Source organism: Cupressus sempervirens, chromosome 9, assembly GCF_028749045.1.
Source record: "Cupressus sempervirens isolate cs-2001-9-10 chromosome 9, ASM2874904v1, whole genome shotgun sequence".
In the NCBI taxonomy this organism is placed as follows: domain Eukaryota; kingdom Viridiplantae; phylum Streptophyta; class Pinopsida; order Cupressales; family Cupressaceae; genus Cupressus; species Cupressus sempervirens.
The window spans coordinates 513,533,118-513,558,254 of NC_143126.1; the positions used below are offsets into that span (position 1 = coordinate 513,533,118).

Genomic DNA, 25,137 nt, shown 5'->3' on the forward strand with positions numbered 1-25,137 from the left:
AGTGTGTCCCATGCATTTTTGTGTGGGTTTCGGATTGCTAATTTGGTCTTGGCGGAAAACATCAGCGGTTGCCAAAAAGAGTGTGGGATCAGAAGAAATCGCAAAAATAGTGTGTTCCATGCATTTTTGTGTGGGTTTCGGAGTGCTAATTTGGTCTTGGGGAAAACATTAGTGGTTGCTAGAAAGTGTGGGATCAGAAGAAATCGCAATAATAGTGTGTTCCATGCATTTTTGTGTGGGTTTCGGAGTGCTAATTTGGTCTTGGCGGAAAACATCAGTGGTTGCTAGAAAGAGTGTGGGATCAGAAGAAATCGCAATAATGATGTGTTCCATGCATTTTTGTGTGGGTTTCAGAGTGCTAATTTGGTCTTGGCGGAAAACATCAGCGGTTGCCAGAAAGAGTGTGGGATTAGAAGAAATCGCAAAAATGATGTGTTCTATGCATTTTTGTGTGGGTTTCAGAGTGCTAATTTGGTCTTGGTGAAAAACATAAGCGGTTGCCAAAAAGAGTGTGGGATCAGAAGAAATCGCAAAAATAGTGTGTTCCATGCATTTTTGTGTGGGTTTCAGACTGCTAATTTGGTCTTGGCAGAAAACATAAGCGGTTGCCAGAAAGAGTGTGGGATCAAAAGAAATCGCAAAAATAGTGTATTCCATGCATTTTTGTGTGGGTTTTAGAGTGCTAATTTGGTCTTGGTGGAAAACATTAGCGGTTGCCAAAAAGAGTGTGGGATCAGAAGAAATCACAAAAATAGTGTGTTCTATGCATTTTTGTGTGGGTTTCGGAGTGCTAATTTGGTCTTGGCAGCGAGGGGCGCTGCCCCTCGACCTTGCCTTGTATCGCGACAGGGAGCGTGCCTGGGGCGTTGCCTCTCGACCCCGCTGGGGGCGATGCCCCCTAGACCCCTAGTCACTGTGGTTATCAATCGTGGGAAGTGTGACCAATTGATGAGACCTGGAGCTGCTGCAGGCATGGAGTGTCTGTGTACCAGAGGCACTTGGAGTAGGTGTTGGACGCGAGGCTGTCTTGGCGGATGTATAGAGAGCTTGGGAGAGGTTGATCATCTAGTTGAAGGCAGTACAATAACATTTGGCTCAGTGTACCTAGAGTTGGCAGCACAGGTGGCTATCAAGGTCAGCTTGACTAAGGAGACAGTATTGTGTTAGCAAAGGCTACAGATGCAACATGGTTTGGAGACCAGTTTGGTGCAGGCACCGGACAAATGTGAAAGTGATGTGACAGAAATGGATCTATCTTGTTGTAGTTAGTCAGTTAATGTATTTTGTTTGTTAATTTGTCTCAGATATTTTGTAATTGTCGTCCGAAGACGACTTTTCTTTTGGGGGCGATGATGTCGTCGGTAGAAACTGTGTAGCCGACGGGCTCATGTTGTCGGTAAAGATTTTGTAGCCGATGGGTGGATTAGTATTGTTATGTAGCCGACGGACCCCTTCAGGAAGGTTCAGCGGGAAGTATTTATACCCTGTCTGGGATCATTGTAAATCATCTTATCAAGTATAATGTAATGTCTCTGGCATATGCGAATAATATAACGAGTTCTGCTGTTCTTGTTCATTACCTGTGTGCATTTTAATCAATTAATCTATGTGGTAAACATACAACATGAAATTTGAAGGCTAGGACAGCATTATGATGGTAAAATAACTCTTTGTGGCCACAAAAAAATGAAACAGTACGAGATTGTTACTGTGTAGATTAAACTGTCATTGTTGGAAACTGAATTGGAGGAAACTCTTTGTGAATGAACCTATCACAGATGATAGTGTGTAATCTTCTCATGCTGCTGCATAAGTATCTTTAAATTTTTAGAACTTGACAATAAAAAATGCATAATATTTTAGGTTGACACAAGATTTCCAGTTGGTTGAGGATGCTCCTGCATTACACATCCACCTAGGAAAAAAATGAATGCCTAACACTTACAAACAAGGTTTGAGTGGTAGAGCAAATCTTTCAGCAGATGATTGAACATTAATGGCTTTCAACACTTGGATAGGCTATAGGAAAGAAAGTTGTGCATTTCTGCCCACTTTTTGAGGACTGAATGCTTCTAGATCCATCTACATCCTCCAATTACCTCTGCCAGATTTTGTACCTTCTTATCTCCTTCTTATCTTTAACACAAGCACCTGGATTCCTCCAAAACCCTTGCCAACACTAACAATACACTAACTTTTCCATATCCCTCAAGTTTGACAACTGACCAACCTTCTACTGCTTAACAAAATCTATGAAACATTAAATGAAAGGGGAATTATTTAATAAAAGTTAATACGAATCGAATGTTATTCTTAAAATGTTGTACTTCATTCTAAGCTATCCCTTTAGATATCAAAATAACTACATTAGAATGTAATCCAGAAAACTTATAAGATTCTTGCAGATGTCCTGCGGTTATAGGCTACAGAATTTCACAAGTGCATTTGCTAGCTATTCTTGTCCACAACATCAACATTGTTCTTGCAGGAGAATTGTTCACAGAAAGACTCTTGGAGCCATCTAAAAGGGGCATGCGGAAGGCTTGCCAGAGCCTGGATCAAAATGGGAGGGAGAGCAAAGGGATGTAGAAGAGGGGAGGCTCTGGATATTTAAAGAAAAAGAATGTCTTCCACCAACCTTCACCGAATTGTTGGAGGCCACAGAAGCAAAAGAATCTGAAAGAAAGGATCCCATGCTCTTACTATTGCTAGAACTAGAATCCATTGTCAAAGGACTGGGAATATGCGTGTTTCAGCCGAGGGCTGCTACTTTTAAAGGTGCCCAATCAGTTTAATCTCGATGAGCAAGGTTCATCAATAATTTGTTAGCAGACCACTTCTACATATTTTGGAATCTGTGTTCCTACCTCTCCCCAAGGTCTTGTTTCAAACCTTCGACACTTGCATCAGTGGAGAGATTAGAGGGGTGCCTAGATCTACCTGCGGTTAAACAGAGATCTTAATATGTAGATAAAATAGTTTAGAAGAAGGATTGTTAATATCAGCTGTTATTTCAACAGTAACCAACCCAGCAGAGAAAAGCCAGCCCAATAAAAATTTTTGTTTGTCGATATGGCACATCAGTCATTTCTTGTACAGTCAATTTTTTTTCAAAATGCTTTTTCAGGTTCCTGTTCTGATGGATATCACTTTCCACCTCTCATAATGAACTTACAAAGCTGTTCATCATATTACCACACACCTTTCAGATCTTCTTTATGAGAACTCTACATATTTTTACATTGTAAAGTAAAATACCATCATCTGACTGTTTGCTTGTTGATAAAGGAAATCCACATGAATAACATGACATGATTATCCTGATTTGTGTAGAACCATAGATTTCAAGACTGTGATGGAAATAAATGAGAAGCTCTGCTGTGTTCATTGAATTGTTAAATAATGAAAGTATTTTTTTGTGTCAGTATTGGCTAGAGCATTTAATTTTGTCCTTATTTTTTGACTTTCACTATGTGATCTTCTTCTGGCACACAATTACTGTAAATTCAGAGCTATCATTCTCAGTTTTGATTAATCTTGTTACATTGTGATAATGAATCATTCTGATGGTTTAATTTCAATAGTTTATGCAAAATCTCCTACACAGTACTTTCAAGTGCTTAATGCAATGCGTGCATTGTTTAGAACTGTAAAAGTGCAAAATCATTGTGATATGCTTCCAAGTAAAATTTTGTTATTTGGATTCAAATTCCTTCTATATCTTGTCTTCAGTTCTCTTGTGGACATCATTTCTGGTTGACTGATTTAAATAACTATACCAATTGCGAATGTGTTCTCAGGTACCCGTTGTTGATGGATATTCCTTTCCACACCTCACAAAACGCATGAACATAGCTGGTCGTCATATTACCACATATCTTTTAGACCTTCTTCTGCGTCGTGGGTGAGAAGCTCTTTTCTCAGATAGTTTGAAATTGCAAATTGAGATATCATTTAAGACTATTTTCTAACATAAATTCCAGCTTAAGATGGGATGTTTTTTTCCCAGATATGCGTTAAACAGAACTGCAGATTTTGAGACTGTCAGGGAAATAAAGGAACAGCTTTGCTATGTTAGGTGGATTGCTCCACACTATACTTTTTTCCTGTTAACTATTTCAGGAGGGCTGCTAGATTAGGAGCATTTGATGCGTCATGGGGGCTGATTATTTTATTGCAAAAAAGATAAAGTTATAATTTTACAAACACACACTGAATGGATTTATTGCAGTTATGACTACAAGCGCGAATATCAATTAGGACTGGAAACAACTATCCTGGTAAAGAACTATACGGTGAGTTGCTGATAGTCAGTAATTTTAATATGTTTCCATGTACAATGGCATTTCCCTGAAAACTCTTTTGATTTTTGACATGCTCATTTGGATTTAATCAAATGCTACTGCTGGCATCATATATTAACATTAAACTGGTACTAGCTTTGATTCAGCTGTTTGATGTCTGATGCTTTACTTTTACATGTACACTGAATTGTTAAACAGCATAGCAATTCTATTACAGCACTGTAACAACCCAAAAGTTAATAAACTTAAGGCAATACTGTTCTTCTTTTGATTTCCACTCGGAATATTGACAACTAAGGTATTTCTCTGCTGCATATATGCTACTGTTCAGCTATGTTTTCACTGTATATTGTGAGGCAACATGCTTTGAGAAAAAATCTGAGATATTTGTGTAACATGCTTTTCTGAATGGGTCATGTTGGAGACCGTTAGCCTGTTTTATTCTGGTTGGCTAAGTTGGGTATTTTAAGGGAATAATAAACTGATTAAATTTTAAATAGTCATAGGCCTCTTAGCATTAATTATATTTTCTTAATTAAAAGATGGACATTGGTTATTTTAATAAAACAAATTAATTTTATTTCAATGAGAGATTTATAATGTGGGTCACTTTATGGGTGGAAATATTAAATAAGAGAAAAAAAGAAGAAGTAATTCTTTCAAAGATGGGATATAAAAGAGTTGAGAACCAAAAATAAATTCATTCTTGGATGAGGTTGATATTGAGGAGCATTTCATTTCCCACTGCCCTATATTCTATGAGATCAGAGGTAGAGTTTACTGCCTTTTTCAAGGGAGTTCAGTCCCTCTCCACATTTTACAGTTCCACCTATCAGAGGTGCCTTGCTCTTTACGTGCAGGAGGCCATCACCCCCTTCTTTGTTAGGGTTCACACTGGGTGAGGTTCTAAGTGTCAGGTTGACCTTGCCTCCCTTCTAGCCATTCTCGTTTCATGAAGCCCTGAATGAGTTGTCGCCTGCAGCAGTCTTATTTTTCCTCTCCCCCACCTGGGAAGCGTAGGAAGCAGTCCTTGTATTGATAGCACACATAAGTTCATTGAATACTTTCTTTGATGGCTATACTTGGAGAGAGAGAGAGAGAGAGAGAGAGAGAGAGAGAGAGAGAGAGAGAGAGAGAGAGAGAGATTTATTGGTTAGGGCAACTATATTAATTCTTTAGACTACAAATTTGCTTTAGAAATAACAAAATCTGATTACCCACATTTTCTTTTAGGTAGAGGCCTTGCCATTAAATTTGTAGAGAAGACTCATAGAACATTCACAGAAAGAGGAGAAAGAAGTTGGCAAAATAAACCTTGAATTAAGTTTAACTCACTTTTCTCTTTTCAAAGTGAATATTCAGTCACCTGTTGCAGCCACTTTGAAGATGTTGTCCTTCATTTTGTCATCACACAACACTACGAAACTTTTCCATTTAAGTTTCACATTTCTCTAAGATAACTCTCTATATGATAGGCAAAAATTGATCAATTAATCTTCCCCATTCCATGTAGTGAGTCTTTATGCTGAAAGTTCTCGTCAAGTTGTTTTTTATTTTTCAGTTTGATGACTTATTCTTGATTTTGGAGGCCTTAAAACTTCTATTGCATTTTAGAGTGTTTGTTTAGATTGCTTTCGTCTTTTTGTTTCCTTCAATTTCTTGCTTTCGGTCATGCCCTCTTTTCGATCTATACTGGAACTTAATCGGAGTTGTTAATCAAAAGTTATTAAGGTTTAAGTACATGTGTAATCGGGTTTTAGAACCCCAATTGGATATTTTAAAAATCAGACCTTATAATTTGAAGTTATGTTGCACTTTTTGAATTATACGACTAAAAATCACTTTACAATATGTTTTTAAGTTATATAGTTGCACTTTTTAATCTTTCAAGTTATAACTTATGTCATTTAAGTTATAAAGTGCACTTTTAAGTCTGATTTGATGTTATGTTGCACCTTATTGTTATAACTTAAATTACTCAAGTGAAAATCTCATATTTTCAACCCATTTACACATAACACATAAAATGCTGTATAAATATGTAATGGACCCCAAAAAGTGAGATTGACTTGAGTGTATTAATTAAACATGTGCAAAATTGAAACTCCAATATGTGCAAGTCCAACACATGTTGCACCCAAAAAGCCTGATTTTGCTTGTATTTTCTCACTCCAAAAGGCAAATCATACCTTTTTGAGTCAACTACATATTGCATCTAACATATTTGAAATATGCAATGTGTATTTACCTTCAAAAACCATGATTGGCTTGCCAATAAACTACTTGTTTTCTATCAAAACAATTTGGTTGGGTGGTTTTACATGTATTTTAAATATGTAAATGATCATGAAAGTACCGATTTGCTCATTTACATGCAAAATGCATTATGTAATCCTCCAAGAAAAGTGCGACCAACTCCATGTTTTGGTTTTTATCCAATAAGGCAACATGCAAATGAGTCCAAAAAGTGTGGTTGGGCATTCATATGCAATATGTAATGTGTATATACCTTGGAAAAGTCTAACTTACAATCATTGAGTAAAATGCAATGTGTAAATGATCTCCAAAAGCACGATCTGCACTTTGTGTGTGTTTTTAAATATGCAAATGACCACAAAAACCGTGACTTGCATCAAAGTAGTCATTTCCAACATGGTAATAAGCTAGAAAAGCTCAATTTTCACCAAGGTCATGCATTTCAACATGCAAAGTTGGTACAGTGCAAGGCAGGAGAATCCTCAAAGGAGATGTCCTAGCCCCCAACAATAACCACATAGCGGATCAACACAACACAAGAGAACAACAATGCAAGATCTGATACCAAATCACAACTCATTATTTATAAAATAATAGTTTACACGCAATATGTCTGGTTGTAAGGCCTTTCGGGTTAGGGAAAACTACAATAGCAAATACAATAACAATTCTACAAGATCCCATAAGGTCCAACTCAAAACACTAATCCCAGCTAGTCCAGATCTGCACTCTAGAAGAAAACCACCAAGGAAATCTCAACTTGTGCTCGCAAGCCCGCCAAGCAATCTCCTTGTTTTCCAAGCCACAACTACTAGGTCTTCAAAGTTCGCTCCTCCACTTCATCTCCTTCTCCAAGCTGGATGATCCTTTCTAAAGACTCCACAAGACTCCTTGCTTATACCCAACTAAGCCACAAGTCGGTCTAGCAATCACAAATTAAATAAAACCCCTTGCATTAAATGCATATTTAAGCCACAAGTAGGCTCACAACAAACATAAAATACAAAATGTTAACCCAAAGTTAACACGTGATAACCCCACAAAAATACTTAGGACAAGCCCCAAGTTTACAATACATATTAAATGCAAATAGAAGAAATAACCAAGACCACTCAAATTGATCCACATCACGATCACATGCCAAATGCACCAAGAACTCCTGTTGGCACCGACACACTGTCGAGTGTCAGTAAACTTCCAAGCATTGCCGAGTAACCAACACATGCCAAGCAGCCAATACATGTCGAGCAACCAATACATGTTGAGCACAACAATGAGTGCTGAGCAATAGTATCTACCGAACTCTTCAAAGACCGAGGCCCTTCAATGACCAAGTACCTCGACTAACCCTACTTTTAACAACAATCGAGCACCACCCCTTTGATGACCGAGTCCACAACTCCCAAGCCAAATACCCCCAACATGTAGGATCACAAGAAAGCCTAGGATGCTCCTGCATTAGACACCCTACTTTTGAAAAGATGTTCTAGAAGCTGGAAGAACATCTTCTGGGATGCAACACATAAATCCCAAACTGGTTTTCACATACATGTCCTCCAAGTCTTCAACTTGCACACTCTTTCCCTTGTTTTTCTTCTTCTTCTTCACATTCATCACAGGTGTTCCATAGGTCTGCTGTCCATGTTGATCTCCAACCTTCTCAGAATCTGCCAACTCAACTTGACTGTCAATACTTAGGTTCCTCCTACTGAGCTCTTCATTCTGCAAAGGAATCAGGGAAAACTTCCTACCACCTTTCTCAACAGTAAACACATTCCTGACACAATCATGCACAACCCTACAATCATTATGCCAAGGTCTACCAAGTAACACATGACAACTGTTCATATCAACAATATCACACAACACTTGATCCTTATACTGCCCAATCAGGAAATCAACAAGGCATTGCTCCCTCACTTCCAAAGCATGCTCACCTTGCAACCAAACAATCCTATAAGAATAAGGATGTCTCACTCTCTTCAAACCAAGTTTCTGAACCATCTCTTGAGCAACAAGGTTATTAGTACTATCACCGTCCACAATCACCTTGCAGACTTTGCCACCAAACTTAAAACAAGTCCTGAACAAACTAGTCCTTTGACAAGAATCCAATCTTCTCTGACCCACTAGTACTCGCTGAGCCAACAAATTCCCTCCTTGCTTAGGCTGACTGTCCTAGACTTCAACCTCATTCACAAAACCTATTGTCCTACCAATCGGATTATTAAAAGATCTATGCCCTTCTTTGCCACATTTGAAACAGTTACCTCTGAACACACCTCCACTTGTCCTCCTTTTCTGATCAACAGGTTTTGGTTCACCTTCTGTACTCGGTTTAGCTTGTGCCGAGCTATCCTGCTTCTCCTTTCCTTGAGGATTACCTTGATGTTTCCTCTTCAACTTCTCTTCTACTCTGAAAGAATACTGATAACCATCCTCTACCGAAGAAATATTCAGCATACCAACCTCATCTTAAATATTGAATCTTAAACCATTAATGTACCAAGCTACCTTCTCCTTTGACAATTCTCTATGCCTAGATTGAATAGTCAACTTATAGAACTCCTCAGTATAATCCTTCACAATCATATCCTTTTGCTTCAGATTCTACAATCTCTTAAACAACTCAAATTCATAATCAACAGGAATGAATTTTGCCTTCAGTTTAGTCACCATCAATCTCCATCTAGAGATCTTCATTTCACCTTCCTCCTCTCTATCTCTTTGCAGTTCCTTCCACCAAAGAGCAGCATGTCACTTCAACTTAGTTTGTGCCAACCTCACTCTGAGTGGATCCTCAATATCCTCAAGCTCAAAGTAGTCTTCCAATTCACCAATCCAATCAATCAAGTCTTCAGGATTCAAAGTACCTGAGAAACTAGAAACCTCCATCTTATGCTTCAGCTTCAACTAAGATCCAGGTTGAGCAAATTGACCAGCCCTAATTCCAATAGGTCTCTCCACATGATCAGTTTGTCTTCACCAATCGATTCAACAACTTCAAAGTCTTCGACAACTTCCTCATAACTACCTTCAGTACTCGCATGCCTAGGTATGCCACCTAAAGCACTCACGATTTCAGCAATCATGTCACTCTTCATCAATGCAATCTCAGATCTGAACTCTGCTCTCATCTTCTCTGAGATCCGTTTGTCCACATCATCACTAAGATTATCAATCGCCTTAGGGTCCAATCTTCTTGGAGGTATCTTCCAAGATTTTTGCAAACCCTAAGCAATAGATCCACTAATCCAGAAGATCAATTGGCTCCACCAAATCAACCTTCTCTAACCCATGATCTTGGTGCAAACTGCCTCAGTTTCGGCAATCTGTCTACACGCTCAGGAACAACCTTCGCTTTGATACCACTTGGTGCAGTGCACGGCAGGAGAATCTCCAAAGGAGATGTCCTAGCCCCCAGCAATAACCACACAACGGAAACACAACACAAAATAACAACAATGCAAGATCTAATTCCAAATCAGAACTCATTATTTATAAAATAACTGCTTACATGCAATATGTCCGGTTGTAAGGCCTTCCAGGTTAGGACCAAATGCAACAGCAAATACAATAACAATTTTTTAAGATGCCACAAGATCCAACTCACAACACCAATCCCAGCTACTCTAGATCTGCACTCTGGAAGAAAACCACCAAGGAAATCTCAACTTGTGCTTGCAAGCTCGCCAATCAATCTCCTTGTTTTCCAAGCCATAGCTACTAGCTCTTCAAAGTTCCCTCCTCCACTTCATCTCCTTCTCCAAGCTGGATGATCCTCTCTAAAGACTCCACAAGACTCCTTACTTATACCCAACTAAGCCACAAGTCGGTCTAGCAATTACAAATTAAATAAAACCCCTTGCATTAAATGTATATTTAAGCCACAAGTCGGCTTACAACAAACATTAAATACAAAATGTTGACCCTCGCATTAACCCAAAGTTAACTCGTGATAACCACACAAACATACTGAGGACAAGCCCCAAGTTTACAGCACATATTAAATGCACATAGAAGAGATAACCAAGACCACTCATAGGTCCACACAAACTCTCGGATTGATCCATATCACGATCACAGGCCAAATGCACCAAGAACTCCAGTCAGCACCAACACACTACCGAGTGTCAGTAAATTCCCAAGCATTGCCGAGTAACCAACACATGCCGAGCAACCAATACATGCCGAGCACAATAGTGAGTGCCAAGCAACAATATCTGCCAAGCTCTTCAGCGACTAAGCCCCTTTAATGACCAAGTACCTCGGCTAACACTACTTTTAACAACGACCGAGCACCACCCCTTTGGTGACGGAGTCCACAACTCCAAAGCCAAATACCCCCATTACGTAGGATCACAAGAAAGCCTAGGATGCTCCTGCATCAAAATTTTATTTCACTTGGGCGTTTGAGTTTATATGTGCTTCCTCATTGCATATACATCACCTGTTAAGTATGCATTGTAGCTTGCAAACCCTGATTTGCTTGGATGTTTGAGGTTTATGCTCTTGCCTTGGACTTTAAAATATGCATTTACTCACATAAACCCCGATTTAGGGTGTTCGAAGAAAAAATGTGACATGCATAGAGGCTGGAAATGTCCGACCCATACTTAACTCTCTTTTTAAACATGCAAAGCACTTGTAAAAGTGCGATTTTCATGAGCATTTGTATATAGAAGCTTTTGGTGTTTGCATTTGCTACATTTTTAACATATGCATTTGCCTCCAAAAAGCGCGATCTGTGTTTGTGAAGGCATTTCCAACATGTAAAGAAGTTGAAGAAGTGCAATTGGCATATTGAAGGCACATTTGCATCTTTTCCAATATGCACTTGCACATGAAAAGTGTGATTTAAGGCTGGAGTTAACATTTTTTAAAGGCATTTGATCTACACCGCAAACACATTTTTAAAACCCGAATTTGGAGAAGAGTTTCATTCTAACTTTTCGTTCCAAGTTTTCCATTTATCTAGTTGCAGCCCTAGATTTTTGTTCAAAGTTAATAAATAAGTTCAAAACTCTCATTCTTTGTAAGGTTCTTCATCCAAAAAATGAATTTGCATACAAGAGTGAAGTGCTGAAAGTTGTTGTCGGTAAAATTATAAAACAGCCGATGGGTAGATTAGCATGTAGTCGGTAATTGTTATGTAGCCGACGGGCCCCTTCGGGAAGGTATATGTACACCGTCTGAAATGGTTGTAATCATCATTGGAAGCACTATGTAATCTCTTCAGCATATATGCAAATAATAAAAGGAGTACTGCCGTGTTACATATTTTGTCTATTGTCTGTATGCATTAATGAACCATTTACCTCGTACGGTAAACATTCAGCGCCGTGTCCGGGGCACATAAGAAGTACCTCCAACTCGAATAGTAATGGTTGGACCAAAGGAAAAATTGCCAAAGTTTGATGGTGATGGAACGGCCGATCCAATCAAACACTGTAAGACATGCGAAACAATTTGGATGGCTAATGGCGTAATCGACACAGATGAGTGGGTCCGACAATTTTTAGCAACCCTAAGGGGTGTAGCAGTTGATTGGTTTGCCGATGCCAATCCCCAAAAATTAACTACATGGGCGGGAGTTAAAAATGAGTTTATCATTGAGTTTCAATTATTGTGAGACAACAATGAGATCGTAGCAAAAATATACACCACAAAGCAAGGGAAAAATGAAACAGTCCGTGTATATGCCAGAAAACAAAAAGAATTAATAAATAAAATGGAAAGTAAGTTGGCAAATGGGCTGAAAAAGAGATGGTTCATTGAAGGACTATGCGCGGAGTTAAGGAAGAAAATGAAGATTGTGCTGCCATCGTCATACACCGAAGCATACAATCGAGCGATGGACTTAGAGAGTGAACATAAAATGAAAAATAAGAAGAAAAGTAGCTCATCCAACTCAGATGACTCATCTTCGAAAGAAGATAGTAGTGGTGACGAAAAGGATAGTAAGAAGGTCCGAGCTCTCCAGAAGGATATGATCAGAATGATGAAGGAATTTAAGAATATGCAGAAAGAGACGAAGGGAAATGAGCTATGGTGCATAGAATGCAAGACAAAAGGTCACACAAAGGGATCTTGCCCGAAAAACCAATTCTGTGATGCCCGAAAAACCAATTCTGTGATATCTGTCAAATTATGGGACATTCCACAAAGGAATCCCCCTTCAATATGAAAACAAGAGGGCATCAACAAGTGCTCCTGACACAGGAGGCTTCAGGAGGGAGCAGAAACACAAGCAATGATGGTGCCACTTCGGGTGGGTACAGAAATAATAGAAGAGGACAAAACAACAATACCAACAATAATAATGAGAGCCGCAACTGAATTCAGTACGATGCAAACTGCTGCCCGATGGTTCAATGCCAAGCATGCAATTTGTGTGGCCACTTTGCATGGAACTGTACATCAACAAACACACCAAAGTTGTTATGCAGATGGTACGGTCCTGGAGATCATGAAGATGTCAAGTGCTCGAAATCAGGAGTCAATTTGATCAGCATCGGCGTGGAGGAAGAAGTCTTGGCAGTCACCTATAAACAAGAAAAAATGTACCTTGACCCGACGGAAGAAAAGAGGAGATTGGAAGAAGCACAGGCGGAAATTGAGAAAGCAACGCACGTAGAGAAATCACAATTGAAGGACACTACTGGTACCTCAACGAGGAATTGCATAGAACAAAACATCATAAGGCAGATATTACAAACTGAAATGCCAATCAAGTTAAATGATCTGATCCTCACAATGCCTCAACTACGGACTACACTCACAAATATAGCCCTGACTACTAAACTACTAGGAGAACATGGAAGGGAAAAGGAAAGCGGAGCAAGTGCAGTGGACCCAGTGCTGTTAGCTCTCACATCCGGACGACATCTGGCAGTCGTAAAAATTGGTATATTAGGAACGGTTCTTTCAGAGACAATTGTGGATGGAGGTTCGGGGTGAACGAAGATACCTGGAAGAAGTTGAGACAGCTGACGTTGTGGCCACCTACATTCTAGTTGCTCACGGCAGACCAGCAGGGATCAAACCGTTGAGAATCCAAATGGCACAACCAGTGACTATTGGAACACAACTATTCCTACTTGACTTCCTTGTCATCCCATTGAAGAGGAGAGGATATGACGCCATTCTGGGCCGAGGATGGCTTAGACAAGCAAAGGTTAAGCATGGCCGGAAGAAGAATACACTATTAATGGAAAGCAAAGGACGAAAATTCATTATTGATTTACATACACAAATGGTAGGCGAAGAAGCTCTATGATCTGATTCCGAAGAAGAGGATGAAGGAAAGCAACAAATGGACCTAGATCAGGAAGGAGTTCTATGGTTGGAAGGTGGATTGATGGATGATGATTTGGATTCGGTGAACGGATTATTTCACTGGCAGATGGAGGATTATGAGCTATTCTAGAGTTGCAACATACTAACGATAGAGGAAGGGCATAACGGAGACGGATTTGCAAAAGAATTTAGGGAAATAAAAGAAAGGGATGCACTGCTAGATGAAACACTTGCACATGTATTCAATGAGGGAAAGCTGATAACATATGACGAAGCTACATTATAGACTATGAATTTAGGAGATGAGACCGAATCAAAGAACATACTGGTGGGAGGTAAATGGAATCCAGTACTAAAAGCAGCGACATTTAAAATATTGCTAGAATACAAAGATGTATTTACTTGGACATACAAGGATTTGAAAGGAGTTCTGCTGGAGCGGTCGAAGGGCAGTGCCTGTATGGAAGCGACCTTACAGGATGAATAAAAATTACGCGGCATGGGTTATAGAAGAAATTAACCGAATGTTGGAGGCCGGTATTATTTTTAAGGTCAAACAAGTGAATGGGTGTCAGCCATAGTCATATGCTTGAAGAATGATACCACCCAAATTAGGATGTGTCGACTTCAGATGTCTCAATGCAGTAACAATCAAGGACCCCTTCCCGATACCATTCACAGACAGTATATTGGAGGAATTAGCTAAACATGAGATTTATTCATTTATGGACAGGTTCTCGAGATATAATCAAATTTGCATAGCAGAAGAGGACAAACTTAAAACGAAATTTGCATAGCACTAAAGACAAACATTTGGCGGCGTTAGGCAAATGCATGGAAAGATGTCGAGGGGCGCGACTCGCTTTAAATCCAAACAAATGCAGATTCATGGTTCCACAAGAATAATTACTGGGACATATAGTTTGTAAAGAGGGATTGAAAACAGATCCAGAAAAAGTCAGAGTGATAATGGAAATGCAACCATCTACAAATGTAACGAAGGTAAAGTCATTCTTGGGACACATAGGATATTATAGAAGATTCGTCAAAAACTTTACCAAAGTATCATACCCACTGGACAAATTGACATGCAAAGGGGAACCGTTCAAATGGGACAAAGAACAAGATGAGTCATTTGAAGGATTGAAGGTATGATTGGCCACAACACCTATATTGGCGTACCAAGATTGGAACAAGGAATTTTATGTTCACGTTGATGCATCCAATTATGCAATAGGAGCAACTTTGGTGTAGACAGGCAACCACGAGTTAGATCACCCGATATATTTTGCCAGCTAACTACTGTCAAAAGTAGAATAGAACTATTGTACAACAAAATGGGAAGGCCTTAGGAATGGTCTACACAGTGCAGAAGTTCCAACATTACTTGCTAACGACACTGTTTGTGTTTTATGTAGACCATCGAGCTCTGTTGTACCTGGTGTATAAACCTATCATCCAAGGCAGAATCAACCGATGGCTACTTTTCTTGTAGGAATTCACCTTCAAGATCATTGTATGGCCCGGGAAGAATCATGTTAGCGCAGACCATCTGTCGCAAATTAAAACAGGTGAATCGGGCGAACAGAGTGAATGATGATTTCCCTGATGGACAGTTATTTCAAATTGCAGTACTGCCAAAATGGTACACGAGGATTGGGGAGTACCTTTCCACAGGACAACCACTGAAGGAGATGCCACATAATGAAAGGCGGAAATTAGTAATAAGGAGCCGTACATTTTAATTGATTAATGGATTACTGTACAAAATGGGGCCTGATAACATCCTGCGACGGTGTGTGTTAGAGGAAGAAATACCGAGAGTGTTGAAAGAAGCACGAGGGTCCAGCAGGAGGACACATGGGACTTGATACCACAGCGCAAAAAATATTGCTGGCAGGACTCTGGTGGCCAACAGTGTACAATGACGCATGCGAATGGGTTGTCGGGTGTGACACTTGCCAAAGGGTGGGAAAGCCACTAAAGAGAGACTTCATGCCGCTTAACCCCTCACATGCACAAGAATTTTTCGAACTCTGGGGATTGGATTTCGTGGGACCTCTTAAAGCAAGCCAAATGCACCGATGCCAATATATAGTCGTAGCTATGGAATACTTAACGAAGTGGGTGGAAGCACGGGCTCTACCAGATAACTCAACAGTTAGTACAACAAAATTCATATATGAGCAAATAATCACTCGATATGGGATCCCACTTTAGATAAGTGATCGTGGAGGGCATTTTGTCAATCACATCATTAAACTATTAACGACGAAATTCAAGAGATATTACTCTCTATCGAGCCTGTACTACCCAAGAGCAAACGAACAGGTTGAGGCTACAAACAAGATTTTGGTAGCAATCATTTACAAGTCATGTGCGGTCGAAGGTGAAGACTAGGAGGAAAAACTACCCTCTGCCCTCTGGGCATATCACACGGCATACAAGGTGACAACGAGACACACACCGTTCCAGTTTGTTTGGACAGGAGGCAGTGGTACCAGCGGAATTTATGATATTGAGTTTGAGGATCGTGCTGGAGAATAAGTTAGGCGACATGGAAAACCTAAGGGAAAGGTTGCATAATCTGAACAAACTTGAGGAGAAGCGGCTATTGGCACAATGGGCCACGAAGGTGACGCAGAACAGGCGCAAAGCATGGCATGATAAACACCTGAAACTGAACAAGTTCCAACCAGGACAACTGGGGTTGAAGTATGATGGACATAACGAAATCAAACTGGGAAAGTTTAAAGTCAAATGGGTCGGGCCATACCAAATCCGAGAAGTAGGTGATAACAGAGCAATAAAGCTATGAACATTGGATGGGCAGGAAATTCTGGAAACGGTGAACGGTTCCAAGTTAAAAATATATCTTGGGCGATCTATTCCGTCGTTGACAAATATCAAGGAGCAGTAAAAAAATTAAAAAAAAAGAAAAAAGAAAAAAGAAAAAAGTTATTAAAGGTCATCATACGGTCACCGTACGACAAACTGATGACCACTGTATGGTGTTTTAAGTGCCCATTGTATGGTGTTTTAAGTGCCTCCACCATATGGCAAGGTGAGATCACCTGGTAAACATTGTACGGTCAATAAGCCCAAGGCAGAGATCACCGTACGACAATTTCATTTCGTATGTTGAACACCGTACCCCTGCATAATAATGGCACCGTACGGCTTGTCTCTGCATTAGGGAGATTAGCTTGAAGCGAATGAAGATGACCATGCACTGTACAGGAATCCGAGGCATTGGTAGACACCGTATGGTAGGAAAAAAGAGGGCAAGTAAATAACAAAGTCCGTACGGTGAAGAAGAAACATAAGGAAACCAAGGAAAAGCATGCCAAGTGGAAGTTAAAACAAGGACTGTACAGTGTAGGGTAAAGGAAGGAAAGTCTGAGGCAAGATTAAAAAAAGGCCGTACGACGTGATTTGAAGAGAACCAACGGAAGAGGAAAGTCCATTACAGTCAAACAGAAGCTAGTACGGCCGTACTAGTAGTCCGGGAAGAAAGAGTACAAAAGCAAAGATCGTACGACCAGTGAGATGAAGTAACCTGCACAAATTACAATAGACATCTATATCATTTGGCCATACAACTCAGGGATTGTTTAACCATACATCAGAAGTCATCCATAAAGCTTGAAGAAGGGCCGTATGGACTCCAGGGAAGAAAAGAATTTGTGTGTGCAGAGAAATAACTGACCTAACACAACAGAGGAATAAATGGTGTCTGCAAGCAAGAGAAAGTGGAAAAGAGAATTGGAGGAATCTACAGCTAGGAAGCGCATGAAAATGTCGATCGTAGGTAACCAGAGTGAAGGCGCCAGTAGTAGTAGCAAGTAAAAGCGTAAGGCACAAGCATCTGCAATTGCTGAAATCACACCACAGAATATAGCATATCGAGGGACTGAGCGGTATGGATTGTAGGAAGTGGTGGTAGGAAAATCCTGACAGTCATCCAATAAAAGCCAACATTAGAAGGGCACAAGTGGAATGGGTGATTCGAATGCCTGTTTTTTGCATTTGCGACTATGAGGGTGCCCTACGCACCGTGATCGAGACGTATGGCAGGGCCTCTCGGAAAAGCACATTTCCATACCTGGGAAGAGAACTGTTAGTTTCATTCAAAGCAGCAGATTTCACGTGTGTTTGGCATACCAGGGCCGCAAGGAAAAAAGGTACAGCCCAAGAAGATTACCAAGGAGGTAAAAATGTCTTTGATCAGGATGGTATGCAGAGACATGACTGAAGCAGAACAGGAAGTATTGGCTGAAACATCAAAAGGTAGGGGACTGAAGAAAACAAACATCTAGGAGGGACCATGGCGATGCCTGATGGATTTCGTCAAGAGCAGACTTACTGGATCAAGTAGGGCATCTGATATCTCCTTTCCACAGGTATCCATGATGAACGACATAATGAATGGGAAGGTGTATGATTGGGCATCTGTGCTGGCTGAACGCATGCATGGATTTATGACACTCCAGCATAAGACATTTTATATGCTGCATTATGCCATAGGTTTCTTTCTCGATGCTACAGTGCAGATGATTCTAGAAGACAGGTTGGAGGTGAGACCTGGACCATTAGCCCCCGGGGAACCTCCTATCATGCAGTGGAAACACTTAGACTCAACTAGTGGACACAAGGGCATTGTAGGTAGAAGAGATCCCAGCTAGATACAGGAGGTAATACGGTCAGCGGTCAGTAGGAGACATCTTCCAAGGAGAATAACACGAGAGAGGAGGAAGGGGAAGACGATGATGAAGAGGTTGAGATTGTCACAGCCACCCCCTTGTTATTTTTGCACCCTACACTGTCTGCCACTCCTTGCCTAGTCCCAACAGGTGTGCACATGGCTCATATACTAGGTTTGAACAAACACGACAATTGATAGTGATGACTGCACCACAGTAGGCTGTTACAGTAGCTGCGCCTTAGTAGCATGGGGTAAGACCTCCCCTAGTCCGACTGATCAGACTAGCAGTTGGGTTTGCCATGGGGTTTGCATGAGTGGTAGAACTTGTCAGCCGTGAGAGTATGCCAACTCCTGTCAAAGCACAACCGGTAGCAGAAACTGTGGCACCTACAACATGTTGTCGGCTAAATATTGTGTAGCTGATGACACAGTAGAGAGTGTACCAGAGGAGACTACCATGGAGGTACCCGAACTACCAATACCAGAGATAGTAGAGAGCCAGAATACGCCTGGTGTACACTTGGATCTAGTGGGTTTGGATGCAGTAGTTATAATGGATTCAACACACTTGGCATCACTTGAGCGAGATAGGGAGAGTCAAATTTAGAGGTTGAGTACCTACTTGAGTATGCGGTTCCACTGTACTCGAGTACCTCGGATGGCCTGCATGCAGGCACCTATGCGAGACGAGATTCCGGAGAACACTCAGTAGGCATAGGTAACAGAGCCAGTACAGGATGTGGGACCGTCACATAGTGCTATTGAGCATATGACGAAAGTAGTAGAAAAGGCTGTAGGGGTACAATAGGAGCACCTAGTAGCATTAGAAGCAGTGGAAGCATTCTTTGCTGATATAGTTGCTCTAGCGATTCGGGCTCGACAGGTGGTGGCATCTACGGAGGCACAGGCTTTAGATTGAGTGGTGAAGGAGCTGGAGGGAGTGGTATCTTTATGAGATTAGGATGCCTGATTGCCTTTACAGTTTGCTTTGAGAACAGAGGTTGGCCGAGTGTGGAAACTACAGAAATGCATCAGGATTGGGCCGTGACGGGGAGTCTGGGCTTGGGGAGCTGAATAGAGACATTGACTCAAGAGATTGAGAAGATATACACGGAGGCATATGACACCCTTCGAAGGAGCTAGGTGAATCAGGGAGTAGTTAAGAGGGCTCGGGAGGAGTCAGTTGCCAAGTTAGCCATGGAAAAGGTGGCCTGGGAATCCGAGAGGGCAACCTTGCTAGAAAAACAGAGTCAGTTATAGCATTTGGCAGTAGAGAAAGAAAAGCTAGCTGATGAGAAGGAAAAGGAATTAGGAGAGATCATTGGGATGATGCAGTGAGCTCTGGAGCTTCAGATGGAGGCAGAGGTTGAACTAAAAGTTCGAAAAGAGCAGGTCTCCAAGCTACGGGCTGAGTTGAGTGAATTGAGGGCATGGACACCTACCACGCCAGGGACCCATCCCCCTACCTAGTATCTGTGTATTGATGTAATTAGTTGTGCAACTTTCATTTTTTGAGTTTTGTAGTTGTCGTCCGGAGACGACTTTTCTTTTTTGGGGGGGGATGATGTTGTCGGTAAAATTATAAAACAACCGATGGGTAGATTAGCATGTAGTCGGTAATTGTTATCTAATCGACGAGCCCCTTCGGGAAGTTTCTTTGGGAAGGTATATGTACACTGTCCCAAATGGTTGTAATCATCATTGAAAGCACTATGTAATCTCTTCGGCATATATGCGAATAATAAAAGGAGTACTGCTGTGTTACATGATTTTGTCTATTGTCTGTATGTATTAATAAACCATTTACCCTATACGGTAAACAAAAGTTATCAAGTTGAGTTAAAGCAAGAGGTATGCTATTCATTTTCGTTTCTTGTTTTTGTATATACTTTGTGTGTTTGTTTGTTGCTTGTTTTAGTTTGTTTGTGAAGAAAAAGTTGAAGTTTTCCCCAAAGAATGCAAGTATCTATCCATGTTTTCAGCTTTCATATCCAATCCATTTTCAAATTTCTCAACTCCAAATTTCCCAAATTAGTAATCTGATTCCTAAAATCTGATTGCATATTTACACAACTAAATATTATTGAGTTTTTCACTACATGTAAAAGCATCTCAAAAACCCGATTTTGGGAAAAATCTCATATTTATAAAAAAATAAAACTCTTATCCACAGACATCCATATGCTCCCAACTTGCATTCTTAGTCATTCAAAGCAAAAGCCACATTTTTTGCCAATGTGTAACCCACTTCCTAAAATCCGATTTTGGCCATTATTGCCCACAAAAGAATCTGTTCCAACCATTTCTAGACTTCCAAAGTGTTCAATAATTATCTAAATCATACTTTGAACACTTATCCCTCGTAGATCTGCCATTGTGACTCGAATCTCGAAGGCCTCCGTGGATCCAATCTCGTTAGATGACATTTTCACCCTTTGGATCTTTCATGTTGCAGCTCAAGATATGTCCGAGGAATCCTCACATTCAAAAGGAAAAGGCAAGATGAAATACCAGTATGATAAGGAATTGGCGCATATTGCCCCATCTCAAGTTTCATCCTCATTTGATGGGATTATGGACACAAAAATTGGTCATGTTGACATGGCATATCTGTTGCAAAGAATTGATACATCTTGCCAAGAAGACATTCTATAGATCAAGAGGAGTAACATCCATTTGCTCTCTATTTTTCCTATGGCAGCCCTCGAGCTTGAATTTGTATGGGAATGTGCAAATTATTTTGATGCCAAAACAAGGACAATCAAAGATGCAGATGGAAAAGTTGTCCTCAACATATACCCAGATGTGATTGAAAAGGTTTTCAAAGTTCTAGACAGTCCAGAGTGTGTGGATAGCCAAGGAGAAGTCTCTACAGCTATGGAATGAAAATAAACATGATTACATCAAGTACTCTAACGATAAAGCATAAAGGTAATGCACATTACTGATTTCTCTCAAAAAGTCAATGACTTGATCACTCTTCATAGCAGATTTTGTGGCCTTAAAGAATCTAGTCACTTTGAGCCATGGATGTACATTTTTAATTTATTAGATCCTTGAACGAACAGAGCATGTAATAACCCCAATTGGTTATAACTTCTTTAAACATCGAATTCTTTCATACTTCAGTTGTTTGACATTTCGTCAAACACTTTACAAGCCAGCTCTGATACCAATGTAATATCCGTTGCCTAAACTGACTGATTTTAGCTCAAGAAATATTGTCAAACACTTGTATACCGCCTTTCTCTTTTCTGATTTTTTGTGTTTCAGATTGTTTGATATAGTTTGAATGATGCTAAGAAATAGAGAATGTTCGCAAATGATATTACAATACCGCTTACAATGAACTAACATGCAAGTGTAGTTCTTTTTAGTATTTTCAATGCATATACATGGAAACTAGATATGGAATGCATACCTACAGCCAACTGACATTTTGACAAACAATTGGCATACAACTATTATGCTGATCATATATGCTATCAGATCGACATTTTGTCAAACAAATGGTATGCAACATATATCTCCTTTATTGAATTCATTCCCATGTTCAATGTTGCTATGAATTTACCAAGACAAATGGGCTTACAATAATGACTAGAACAATGCCAAATCTGATTCTGAGTTATCACTTACAACAACAAAATTATATGCCTAAGATTATAATGCTAACTACTAATAGTTGCAAGAGGTACCTGATAATAGTGATACCCACTGATGGAGATGAAAGTTGCAATCGGAATCAAGCATAAATACTGTAGCGCAACACTGTTCATGTATACTGTAGCAACAAGGAAAAAAACGATTACTAATGGCTGCCAAAGATGAATCTTTAGGTCTGCACTCGATAGTCCTTCAATATTCTTCAAACCCTTCGGTTATTCTTTAACTTTAAGCACAAATAGAACTCCAGAATGAAGCTTTCCTGAATGCCAAATTCAGTGGATATCTCACCACCTCAAATGGTTGCAACACTGAAAAATTGACGCTCTCCAATGGCTAACTGAAATTAGAAACCCTTAGTTTCTTCTACCAAGTTCATCTCAAATGCAATTGACAATAATCATATGCTTAACAATGAAGCTCTCGCCTCTACTTATTCTTTTCCTTCACCCTTCTAGAAGGAAATAAAATATTATTTAATTGCACTCTCTAAAAGCTTCCCCCTTTACAGTACAATAATTAGTTGTATTTCTAAAAAATGCGCTCTCTAGGAGCTTCCCCCTTTCCAATACAATAATTAGTTGCGCTTCTAGAAAATTAAATTAATTAAATATAAAGTCACCTTTAGATATATTTATTTGTTGACTTTAATTTAATGTATTTCTGCTTATTTCTCCACTTAGCCTTTGGAGAATGTAAAGCGAAGAACTCCATTGAGGGTCTAAAAGATGGGGAACATTACAGAGCACATCTATTTGGGGGAAATCATAAGCATCACCATATGTGAGCAATTGGTTTATGTGAAGAGTTCCCTCTCATTCCACATGAATTTCTATCTTGTTTACATTGCTGCAACCATGGGGACATTCTCAGGACTCTATACCAAGGGGGAAAGAGCCTTAGTTCCAATTAGAAATTACTACGAACAATTCACTCTTACACAAAGAAAGTAGCACTACAAAAAGGTCCAGGATGCCTTCTATATGGGCATTTCAAGTGTCGCTTTGGCAAAGAATTGGCAAAGAAGAGAGTGTCTGAGGAGGCGTGGAAGAAAGTAAATCAGTATGGCTGCTTGTTCTTACAGTTTCCAACTTTCACATACATGAGAGTTGGCTGCTTTGAAGGAGAACCATACACTCTACTGAGGTATCCTACTGACAGGATTATCCCCATGGAATTGGCAAAGAAACTCATGGCCGTACAGGCATATCAAACCACTCAATACAAGCTAGGATTCGAGATCTCTTCACAAAATCCTATAGAGGTTGGCAAATATGCATTGACCATGGTGCACAAGGCCAAGTCTATGGAATTTGAGTTTCAATTAATCACATTGAAGAAATTCAAATCTAGGGAAGACTTTGACTATAGAGGGATGAATTCTTAAGATAAAGAGAATAATCATCTATGTTCATCCCATGGAGGATGTTTGGATAGATCTTCAGAGTGAAGCTGATCTGACTGAAATGGACTATTGCTGACTCACATTACAGCAGATCATTGAGCTTAACTTAGTTCCTATTTTAGAAGGGGTTGAGGATGAGAACATGATCTTAGACCCAGAATATCACAATAGTTAGATTGCGAAGGTTCTTCCTCCCCCAATCTAGTGGCAGTGGAAAGAATCAACTTGAATATTTGACCTATTTCAAGCCATACTGATGAACACATGCATGGATGAAAGGAAGGGGTCTAAAGAGAGTCAAATTGAAAGCCGAGGTAGATTGCAACCATTTTGGTCTAATGGGCAGAAAATCTCAAGTTGAGAATAAGAAGAAAGATAGTTCATCCACTTTAGAGCCAAACAAGGGTTTCAAATTAAAGCTCAAGGAGGAAAGGTTGTTATTCCAACATCACATTCTTCTCCAACCTCTCTCAAGGTGCAAGAATCAGATGAGGGAGAAGTAGTGATTCTTTCTCCTACACAATGACCAAGCAACAATGAACCATCCATCCTAGGTGAAGCGTTCTTGTTTGCATTGGATACAGATGTGGATTCCTTTTCTATAGTGTTTGTATTCACCATTCCTATTTTTGAAGTGAATACTTCGATAATGCCAATCTCTTCTACAACTTCTTTTGTCCTCACAATAGAGTAGTGTGAAAATTTGGAGGATGTGTTTGAGACCTTCTCTACTTTTCTAACTCTCATAGAGGGACTAGTTTCCCAACTTGATACCTCAGTCATTGGGTTTGAAGTGTTTATGCCAGAATCATTGCAAAGAGCACCCACGATCCTTGCTATGCAAATAGAGGCATGCACTATGACAATAGAGATGCAATAGGGATCAATGTCTACCATAGCCACCATCCCAGTCTCAACTGAGGAAGATTTCAGCTTACTAGTATGGTTGAACATTATTACTGTGAAGAGGAGGAAGATTGAGTTACCACTTGATGATCTTTTTCCCGAGAAAATAAAATCCAAACTTCCAGTACATAAGGAAAAGGTTGTTTCACGAATCCTAGTTGATTCTAAGAAAACCTAGTATGCTGAAATTGCTGAACCCTTGGTGGACACACTGCTTGAAGAGCTTCATCACTCAAATTACAAGTTCACAAAAATTGAGCTTGGAAGACAAGTGTAGGTGGGATGCCAACAAGGTGCACAAGAAGCAGTTTAGATGAAACAATGAACTTTGGGAGAAGAAGAACCAACTCAAGTTGGAGAATACTTTCCTTTGCAAGATCATTCGGCAACAACCTTCGCAATCCGTTGTCGCCACACCACATCGAGAACAAGTGAATTAGAGGGCTAAAGCAACAAAAGCTTAGTTTGAATAGATTGTCACATAAGGAGTTCAGGCCATAAGAGATGTGCATAAAGTTCTCAGACGTCTCAAAATTATTGTTTTAATGCTCAAAGACACACTCCTTTTTCAACCAAGAACTAGAAACTTTGGAAGA

At 40.0% G+C, this 25,137-nt stretch overlaps 1 protein-coding gene across 2 annotated transcripts in view; it reads left to right on the forward strand.

Annotated features, from left to right (window-relative positions):
* Positions 1-25,137, forward strand: part of ARP2 (actin related protein 2) — a 306,387-nt gene that overhangs the window by 103,630 nt on the left and 177,620 nt on the right. For both annotated transcript variants that reach the window (XM_089800841.1, XM_089800842.1), the window contains 3 exons: positions 3,801-3,904; positions 4,010-4,078; positions 4,232-4,295. In XM_089800841.1, the coding sequence (XP_089656967.1) occupies positions 3,801-3,904; positions 4,010-4,078; positions 4,232-4,295 (237 nt within the window). The remainder of the gene's footprint in view (positions 1-3,800; positions 3,905-4,009; positions 4,079-4,231; positions 4,296-25,137) is intronic.